This window comes from Epinephelus fuscoguttatus, linkage group LG19 (assembly GCF_011397635.1).
Source record: "Epinephelus fuscoguttatus linkage group LG19, E.fuscoguttatus.final_Chr_v1".
Lineage (NCBI taxonomy): Eukaryota > Metazoa > Chordata > Actinopteri > Perciformes > Serranidae > Epinephelus > Epinephelus fuscoguttatus.
The window spans coordinates 9,751,928-9,762,981 of NC_064770.1; the positions used below are offsets into that span (position 1 = coordinate 9,751,928).

At 39.4% G+C, this 11,054-nt stretch overlaps 1 protein-coding gene across 1 annotated transcript in view; it reads left to right on the forward strand.

The window, feature by feature from the left end:
* Positions 1–10,210, forward strand: part of tmem104 (transmembrane protein 104) — a 77,090-nt gene extending 66,880 nt beyond the window's left edge. The window contains exon 10 of the mRNA XM_049560487.1: positions 5,400–10,210. Coding sequence (XP_049416444.1) covers positions 5,400–6,163 — 764 coding nt within the window. The 3' untranslated portion in view covers positions 6,164–10,210. The remainder of the gene's footprint in view (positions 1–5,399) is intronic.
* The last annotated feature ends 844 nt before the right edge of the window (positions 10,211–11,054 follow it).

The following is an 11,054-nucleotide window of genomic DNA, read 5'->3' on the forward strand; positions in this document are numbered from 1 at the left end:
CTATTATTACTACTTATTAATTTATTATAGACTAATCAATTAATTGATAAAATGACTGGCAGGTCCATTGGTCCATGTCCTTGAAGACTGGTCTGTCGCTCAGCCATTTGACCTCTCTGGAAAAGGAGGGTTAATGTCGAGTGGGGAGGATTGTGACTTGCAGAGATTTCCCCCAGAGCCAGAGATTACACTGGCTATGAGCCAAAGATGCATTAAATATTGAACACTTGTGCAACAGGTTTACAGGCTTTGGCCACCGATGTGTTTGAGTGCTTACATTTACTCTGATATAATTGTATAGAAAGTGCGAAACAAGGGTTAGTAATGTAGCTGTGTGCACTCTTCAAACTCAGCTTCCTCTGTCAGTGGCTCCTAGGCCCACTTTTCTAGATTTATGTCCCATTAAAAACACAAAGATAGAAGTTCACAACCTGCATAATTTATTTTTCATTTAGCATCTGCATCCTCTCTTCCCTTTTCCTCTTGGACAAATGTGATTTGGATTCTCTCTCCCTATAGGAACCATTGTTTACATGTGACACGAGAGTAGACGGTAAAGGGTAGGGTAAAAAAAAAGGGTAAAACCCCTAGATATTACGGGTGTAAATCACTAGTTTCATCATGATAATCAGGATATTAAAATGATTCCTTGGAAGACAATACAGCATTTGCCGATATCACTAAGTCTGCCTTGATTCTATTTCAATTCGCTTCAACATAAATAATTGTAAATAATTGTAACTGGCATTTAAGTTTACTTTAAATTGACTCCACTAACTCACATGAAACATGGCTTAACAATAAGAACATTTAACAAAAGGATAAAATTCAGCTCAATAATAACTGTGAAGGTTCATAGAAAAAACAATTGTTTATTACTAGTCACAGTGATTAGTTTATGCACTTTTACTTTACATAAGTTAGCGAGCTAGCAGAAGTTTTCTCTACTCATAGATTAACAAATACAAGTATTGTAGTCACTGCTGGTTTAAGTCACTATATTTCTCCAACAGATTTGCACAGTTAAATTTCAGCTGGCATGCACACTTTTCAGCCTAACATTGTTGAAGCAGTTAACGTGACCATAGCGAGAGAGCATGTGAGAGTGTTTCCTGAGTAGCTTATTTTGTAACAGCATGTATGCATATGGTACAAGCTTCACATGTTGACCCTTCTTTTCGTCGAAATCTAAATTATTTCCTCACTTCTTGGCTGCTTGGCATATCTGCCTTGTGTCAGTACTGTTTGACATTGTCATAGATTTGCCATGGGACTTTCAAAGTAAAGGCTTATCTTAAAGATGATGTCATGGATGATGTTTTCACTTTGCTTCGATATCAAGTTGGTGATCATGAATCTGTAAATGGATTATTACCCCCTGCTAAATATCTTCATTCTCCTCTTTTCTTTGGCAACAACAAACATATGAATCTCACACTAAACATCCATTCTGTCTTACCATTTTCTCCATCGTCACCTATACTGTGCTTTAATGCAGCTGAACTTACCTTTGTTTTTCTCTTCTGCACGTTTTTCTTTTTCATTACGTAATGATCTGATCACAGGTCAGAAATTCAACCTGTAAAGCAGATCATTTATTTTATTTTATAATCATGAAGTCCCTTGACAAACATAAATAAGATTGTTAACAGTTATATTGTGTGTTTGGTTATATGGACATATAAAATGAGTAATCACAGAAAAAATAAGAGGACAGAAAGTTAACTTCACTGCCACACAACCCCTAAAAAGTCTGAGAAGGACAGTGTTTTTAGATTCATACACTCTTTGGTGGTTTGCATCATTGACACCTGCTTGTTGTTTTTGGTATTTTCTTGGGTTTCGTCCTAGTTTTTACTTCTTGTATTTCTGCCACTTGTTCCTCTTTGGCTTCTCCTTATTGTAATAATATAAAGGATAGTCGTAGCTGTACTATTGTTTCTTTCCTAATCCTCCACAGACACTTTCATACTTGTTGTTTTGCAGACACTTACCTCTGTCCTGAACGCCTTTGTCGACGATCATTTCTCCTTCCCTCTGTACACTGTGTCCCTGATAATTGGAATGAATTTTATCCTCCTGACATACATTAAAGTGCTACTGCAGGTAGGCACACAGTAGCTGATTAATAGAGCTTGTTTGAAACTTTAAGTTCCCACCTTGCACACACCTCCCGTCCACCCTGTTCACACACTCCAACCTGTGCTGGAAACAGAAAGAACACTATTCTAGGACATGCTGTACCAGCCCTGTTGAATATTTCCATCAAAGGCAGCAGGGATCTCTCTTTCATTTATGCATCACACCCAGTCTTGCAGAAGCGTATGCTATAGTGTTATCATCTGCATATATGTGACAAATTATAATCCAAGTGGTACCTCCTAAATGTCACCCTGTGTTTAAAGGCCAGCCTGATGATGAAAGTTGAGGAGCTGGCTGCTGGCCATCGCAGGGCTATGACTAACTCCTGGTGTCACGGGCTGATTGAGTGTGCGTGGAGGTGAGAGGGCTTACTGGGCCACATGACTGTCAGCCCGTAACAGGACTGCATGTCACACTCAGAGCTCTCCTTTAGCTTCGCTCCCGCTAGAGAGGCACCTCCAGAAATCAATTGGAGATGCGATGTGAACAGCAGGAGGTGGAGACACATGGGGGGAGGTGCTTATCTATCATCACCTGGCTCCAGTGACTTTATGTGTGGCCATGAAATGTTCCCTAGTTGGTTTTCTACGCCTAATGTTTCAGAGACAAATACCTGGAAGGCAGGTCCACACTGAGAGAATGAACTTCATTCACAAGTGGTGCATTACCCAAGGTTATTACAGTAAACTAATAATAAACTAAAAACTTAAACTGTGTGAAAAAACATTTTTTGTTTACAGAGATAAAAATAAAAACTAGACCTAAGAAAAAAACAAAAAAAAACGAAAGATAACTTAAATGATATTGTGTACTTACAAATCTAACTAATATAAACTAAAATATACAGGAAATGTCCTCAGTTTTAGTCTTTGTCAATGTTGTCAAATTTGTCACCACAAAATAATAAGTATGAGTAAGCGTTGGTCCGTATTAGGGCCAAAATCTTATATCATGGTATAGGTCATTTCATATCCTGATAACGATACATATCACGATATATCACATTTTATCTATTCCAATGAATAGAAAGTTGCTCCGCTCAACACTGAGGCTGTACTCCACACCACCTGATTTGGTCTGAATATTGTCGCCGTCTCGCTGCTTGTCTGCTCTTTCTCAGCGCTGCGGGGCTGAGCCAGCGCAGCAGAGACAGACAGCAGTGGAGTTATATAAACTCGTTATTTTACTGTAAGTGCCATAAAAACTTTGCGAATTAAAAAGCCAAGAAGAGTAATTTATCAGTGTGATCCGTGCAAAAGATGGACAGACTCCAAATGACGAAAAATATTGCCGTAAAAAGTGTAATTTGCGTCACAACGCTATAAACAATAGAGCAAAATATGAAACGATAGACATTTTTTCTCTCGTCACACGATATATATCGTCATATCGTACAGCTTGTTTATTGAGACTGGACCGGCCTCTAAAAGTTCTGTATTTGTATTGTAATACAAAAAAAACCCCTCAAACTAATACTGAGACTAACAAAAACTAAACAATTTTAAAGAAAAACAAAACTTAAACAAGTAAACCCTGTGTGAAAACTGAAAACAAAAATGAAAATGAAAATGAAAATAAAAGCTAATAAAAAAATACAAAACTATAATAACTCTGACATTACCTTACCTTTTAAAACTATAGATGTACCTTTTTAATATCAGTATTGATACTATAAACAAGATATGGCAAATTCATTTACATAGAACATTTCAAGCATAAAGGCAATCCAAAATCATTTTTTAGAGATAGGAACCATTTTACAACAAATTATAATGATAAAGTAGTTTAAATAAAGAATTGAAAAAGATAAAGATGATGGAAGTGCAAGGTGAATAATGATGAAAGCTAATTCTTTTAACCTGGATTCAAATCAAAGTAGTAGTTAGACTCAGGGATTTTTGGTCTTACACTGCAGAGATTTATGAAGAAACAAGCAGCTGTACATTTACTGCATGATTGATGGAAAAGATTGGTAGGTTTCAGTAGAAAATGGATATCACTTACATCACAAGACATGAACAAACTGACATGTGTTGAAGGTTGTTAGGGCAGTGGCAGGTGATGTATGAAGCAGTGATAATAAGCCAGGTGGAAAATGCTCATTTTTATTCTCTTTAGCCGCTCTGTTGTAAGTTATCACAATTACTTTGACGTTGTGTATGTTATAAAACCGTTGCAGTACGTGGGTTTATAAACTACATTATGTACTGTGCAAGGTCAAACAATCTTAACAATGCTACCTTCTCAACATCAATCTATTATAGATGAATAAAATGTAGAGAAATGATCCTCAGGGTGTATTTATTTTGTTTACAGTGGTAGAATAATACAGAAGACATTGTGGAGTGAATGGTTTGTGGGAGAGAAGAATAAAGGTGGTTGGATTAGGGAGGGGCTAAATAAAAGGATCATTTCAGGGTTTGGCCCCAAGCTGACCCAAAACTGTCGCAATATCCCATCCCATCAGCCCCTTGTTAAACTGCAGCTTAGCTCTGCCTTGTTGGCATACATGGAGGGTAGAGTTTGGCATTGAACAAGAACATAATAAGGCAGTTCAGGGAAATCAGCCAAACATGAAGGGGAGATGGTTTAAACCAACACGCATGTTACAGTATAGCCTCTCAGTCAAAGTCATTGGCCAGTGGAAAGAAGCTGGCAACTTCATCTGTTGTCTACACAATCCCCAGGCCAAACACACTATATGGGAATTAAACTGAGGGAGAATGTTCTTGTTTGAGTATCACCTTGTCCACAGTACAGAACCTGCACAATATGGATTACAGGTCTAACACTGACCCCTGTTTTTAAATATTGACGAAGACTGAACACACACTCCAGCCCGTTATGGAGCTACATTGTGTTTGCTGTTGTCCTTGTCTGAATAAATGGAGAACATATGTGACTGGGACAAGCTGGGAAACCGATATGAGTCCTTCATTTATGTAGCCGATGCTATGGAAAATAGAGAACTGACTGTGCCATCAGTTATATTTAAAATGAAAATTATATTAGTATCACTAACTTGCTGGAGGATTCTGAGTGATCAGATCTCAAGACGAATTAAGGGTGTATTGGGTGCATTGCGTGTATTCAGACATGTATTTGTGATCCAGTCACCCAAAACACATTTTAATAGCAGGTATAATAAGGCTTGATGTTGTACCACCACCTCATCATAATTTGTGTAGTAGGATTGTTGTCATCTTTACTGTCACTTATTGTTCTTAATTTCATCCCCCTCTGTTGTCTTTTCACAGCGTTCACCATGATGATCATCTTGGCTCTTATCCGCATCGGCAAAGGCACCGGCGAGGGCCACCCACCAGCCGCTTCCTTGTCTGGAGTCCCCAACCTGTTTGGGGTGTGCGTCTACTCCTTTATGTGTCAGCACTCCCTGCCCTCCCTGGTGACGCCCATCTCTGACAAGAAACGCGTTGGCACCCTGGTATTGCTGGACTACGTCCTGATCCTGGGCTTCTACATTCTCCTCTCATTCACTGCCATTTTCTGCTTTGACAGCTCACTGCTACATGACATGTACACCCTGAACTTCACTGATAACTGCAATGTGTTAGATATTCCAGTCCTGCGCTACTTCCTGGGCCTCTTTCCAGTTTTCACCATCAGCACCAACTTCCCCATCATTGCCGTCACACTCCGCAACAACTGGAAGACCCTGTTTCACCGAGACGGAGGCACCTACCCATGGGTGGTGGACCGTATTGTGTTTCCCCTCATCACTCTGGTGCCCCCAATCGTTGTGGCCTTCTGCACCCACAACTTGGAGTCCCTGGTGGGTATTACAGGAGCCTATGCAGGCACAGGGATCCAGTATATTGTCCCAGCCTTCCTCGTGTACTACGGTCGACGCCATCTGGAGCCCGTGGTGGGGAGGGATGCCATCAACAAGCACCGGTCTCCCTTCCGACACGCCTTTTGGGTGTGGTTTGTTTTGTTGTGGGCTGCTTCCTGCCTTATGTTTGTCACAGCCAACATCATCCTAACTGACACCAAGAAATGAAGAACTCACTGTTCCAAGAACTTTCTAGAAAAATGTAAACATGTTTGGCCAGTCTCTTTGTTCTTGTACACGAGGCCTTACTTGCTGCTGGTTGGACAGTGTGCCTTTTTATGGGACTTTGGTTGCATATATTAAATGTAATTAAGAGTAATTTATCAAATTTGTTTAAAAAGGGACCAAATGTCAAGTGTTTTTGTTCCATCAACAAAGCTGGAACAGTGCATGGTAACAATGAAGGGAAATTTAAAAGGGTCATTTATTAAAAGGATGTTTTGTCATCAAACACCAGATAGTCTGAGGTTTTCACAAGGATTTGCACAAATACAGCTTTTTAAAATATATCTTAAGAGTTCAGTGGGCCTCAAACAACTTCATACAAAGAGTCATATGGACATGTACAATGTGCGTAACGTTGGCTTGCTTGTCAGATTTATAGTTTTGAAAACACTGTCAGGCATAACCCTCATTTCCAACGCTGGAAAGGTTGGGGGTCTGGGTGTCGGACGCTGTTCAAACACTTTGTTTGAAGCAGACTGATGCCTTTGATGTTCTGTTGTTCATCTGCTACTTAATTAATTTAGTATACACCATTCAAATTCCAAACTAAAAAAAGGTACGGTGTTAAGATGTGGAAGGATCCTCTGGACCTTCAGGGCAGAAAGTTCCAATAAAGATATATTAAAGCAATTGAAAGAGCAGAGCAGCGACAAGAAGAAGAGCCTGTCACACTCAGGCTAGTGTTCTGTTGCTAAACTGCTTGGCGTCTACACAGCTTGATAATGAGATTGGAACAGAAACCAACAGAAGAAGACAAACGAAGGAATCAGGGACGATCATTCTTTCATGGCTGACGTGTATCCATTCCTCAGCGGTGGCTGCCTCCGATCACCTCGTCCCCTTGTGAACAATGAAGCTCCGTCAGTGACAGATCCACTGACAGATAGGCTTCCAGGAAGAACTCCATCTCTGTTTATCACGGTGCACTCGCGCCTGTAGTTCACACGCAGGGCATGTCTCCCGTCTTTTACTGCTCAGCACCCATTCATGACTCTGTCAGCCTTGTGCTGTATCTATCACACAGCCCAACACCTGACAGGATAATAGTGATCTACAGTGCTTCAGCTGCGGCTATGGGCAAGACATCATTGACCAAAAGTGAAGGGTGGTCAGCCAAATGTGACTACAGAGCTTCATACACTAACCACTGTACTGTAGTGTAGTAATGCTGATTTCACTGACACCTGGCAGCTCCCTTTCTGAGTTGTGCCTTTGTTAATTGACTTCATTATTGCCCTTTATCGTCTACCTTATCAGTGAAATACTTCTGAAATGTCAATTTATGCTACGGTCACAGAAAATACAAATTTCTCATCGGCAGGTAACTTAAACACAGTTCAAGTCAACAGTTGAATCAAATGCTGTGTCCAGTATTCCTCCTCATTTTCTAACCTGTTTTTTCAAAATATATTTTTATTTGAGTCTTCAACTATAATTGTAAAATGTATGCTTTGTTTTGTGCCACCAGAAATACCCACCAGGGATAGAAAACAAATGTAGATCCCAAATCATTTTTGCAAAAGAAAAAAAAAACTCCAGTCAACTCATGCTAGTTAAACAGACTTAATAACGTACTGAAACCAAACTTGTTTGTATGAATATGGATTTAAATTGATGAATGTGCATAGTATGAGTGCAATAACACGGTCAGGTGGTTGGAAAAAGAAAATAATTGACACAGTGGAAGAAACACCACTTTGTAAAGCATTTTTATTTCCACTTTGTCCATAATATCCTTTTATCTATATAGTTTCTCCTCAAAGTCTTTTCGTTGTCTTAAAGGGACAGTTACGGCCTCCCCTTTTTCATCTTAACTGTAGTGCTATCTATCAATCTAGATTGTTTTGGCGTGAGTAGAGATGTATGTCTTCTCTGTAATATAATAGAACAAGATGTCTCCTTGTAGTGTTAAAGTGCCCCAAAAAATTCCAAAAACTCAACAGCAATGTCTCTTTCTAGAAATCATAACCCGGTTATTTAAGATAATCCATAGACCGTATTGTGAGCAGTTTCACGTAGGAACTATTTTCTTTCTACTAAACTACACCCGCCAACCAAATCACCTTCTGCATGGTGATTTGGTTGGTTTGGTCTGTGGATTATCTTAAGTAACCGGGTCATGATTTCTAGAAAGAGACATTGCTGTTGTTTTTCAAATATTTGTTTGTTTGTTTTTGGCACTTGGAGCACCACAAGCTGAGTGCCATTTAGGTCCATTATATTGGAGAGAAGACAGACATCTCGACAGCTGATACCTGCAACACACACCAACACACTCTAAAATGATCTAAATTGATAAAACAGCACTACGGGTAAGAGTGAAAGTGTTTTTTAATTATTAGGTGAACTGTCCCTTTAAAGGTTGTGACACAGCATTTCTGAGCCTATTTGATTGTTAGTACTCTACATATTTTAAAAGTTCTCAAAAGCAAGTGAACTCACAAGAGACACATTTAGAAAGAATGGTCACAATTGAAGCAGCTGAGGCTGAGTTATCTACCCTCAAGCTCCAAAACACTGGATACTACGTATCCCATGATGCAGTCATCTTTTCCTCAGGTCAAATATAGTCAATAATTATTACGACCGTCACCAGGCTCCGCTTTGAAAACACATCCCATGTCCCTTATATAGCTAAATTGATGCTGTTACCACAAAGAAAATTATCAGTAAAGGAGACATGCAGTCATCAACACTGCAACACCACTGGTTTCACACATTTGTATTTCAGTGACACTACAGTTGTGCTCCATTAAAATGCAAACCCAGTATTGGGGTGTACAGTAGTTCAGTGAGTTGTGGAGCAGTTAGAGAGGTTGTGCGGCTTTTTCATCAACTGCTGTAATGCAGTTTAAATTGAAAGCTAATGTGCTGTGACGTGTGTGTTGTTAAGGCACCACAACTGTAAAATTCCTACACAGGCATCGTAGCATTGTTGTAGCACTGTTGAAGGTTACAGAGGTGCTGCTGTGGGTTTATTGTCACCAGGCCACCTCTGTCTTCACCAAACTGCAGCCAGAATTTGCATCTGAGTGTTCAGCTGGACCAAATATGGACACGACAGGTTCTCACAGCTTTGAGATCATCCTAAAACTTAAGTTATTGCAAAACACTGCAGAGCTTCTGTCTGTCTGTACCTGTCAGCTTTTATCTAATCGGCATGGAATCTATAAAAGTCCCTGCACGCAGAGATCCTGAAAACGTCATTATATGTTATATATGTTTGCCTTCCCACTTTTGTGCCCTTCATTACTTTGATGTTGAGCTCCTCTTTTGAGCGTCAAGCGCCATCGAAGAAGATGAAGAGTTTGATGCTTTATGGGAGCATTAACTAGCGTCCTGACTTTATCTTTCTGTCTTGTACATGTTCCTCTGTCCAGCACCTGATATTTATCGTCTGGATGTGCGTGCTTTTGTAAACCTTTTCCCTCTCCTTACCTAAGTGGAACATTTGAATGAAGAGTACAAAAACACTTTAACCTTGGTTAGATATTTATAAATCAGTCTGGAGACAAAGATGTGACTGTATGAGTGTGTTTGTGTGTCTGTGTGAGAGAATGACAAGGTGTAAAATGTGGTTCTCATGACTTGATGGGAGTTGTGAAATGTGCCTTTTTATATGGGCTTTATTTTCTTGCCCTAAACTTTCTGACTCTGCTGTTTTTTTCCTCAGCTTGCCAGACAAACATCTGCATGTAAGCCATTTCGTCTGACTGACAATCAGTGTTTCAGTGTCTAATCCTTGGTTTCTTTTCTTGTCTCATCTTTAATTTCTGTTCTTGTGTTGTTGTTGTTGTTGGTCGCCCCTAGGTTTACTGCATTTCTGAGAATTTGATTTTCCCATTTTTCCTTCATGTTCCTGGTATTTGTTTACAATAATTTGGCAAGCCTGTGATTCTATCATTTGTATGGATGTTTACCGCTTTAATGGATGCTCTGTTTGATTTTTTACGATTCACAAAGAAAATAAAGGCTTTATGTTCATCTGAACTTCATGAACCTCAATTACTTAAAAGGAAAGTGGGTTTTCTTACAAACGGTCTTCTTTTGTAGTTTTGCCCTCATGACTGTCTTTTATAACACTTTCTCAGTGGCGTCGGTGTCAAGAATTTGGACGCAGGGACTCAAACATTTCAAACAAGTCGAGTTATCTGCTGTCACTGCTGTCAGAATTACTTATGTTACTGTGAAAACTTTTTTATGAGCACATTTATGAACTCAGTACTTCCTTTATAATATGAAATTGCATTGCATAGCCAATACATGGCCAGATGTCTGTGTTCCTGGTTAGGCACCTTACTGTAGTTTCAGTGAAGGGAACATAATGACATTTTAGACAATAATGTTCTTCCAACTCTGTTTTAACAGTCTGTGTTTGTCCCTTTCCTGGCACATGACTGTGTCCCCATGCTCAAAACAGCTCCATAAAGAAATCATCTTCCCAGTTTGGTGTGGAGAAACAAATGCTCTTGCAGACAGGTTTCAGCATCCTCATCAGGCCTGAAACCAGAAGAGTGGAGGCTATTACAGCAGATTAATGTATGTGTTATCAGAATGACATGTTGAACGTTCACATAGATGGGTGTAATGTTCAGATGTTCACATAGGTTTAGTCTGCAGGGATGATCACTTAAAATACTCTTTGTGTATAGTGATATAGTATATGTCTCCTTCTAGAACCCAGTGACAAAGAGATTGCAATTTGTCATTTGCCATTTTTTCACCTAGATACTGTAATAACAGTTAGTTGCATTGCTGATGCAATTTTGCATCAGCAATGCAACTAACCGTTATTACAGTATGGTGAAAAAATGGTGGTAAAAATGTTCTTTAA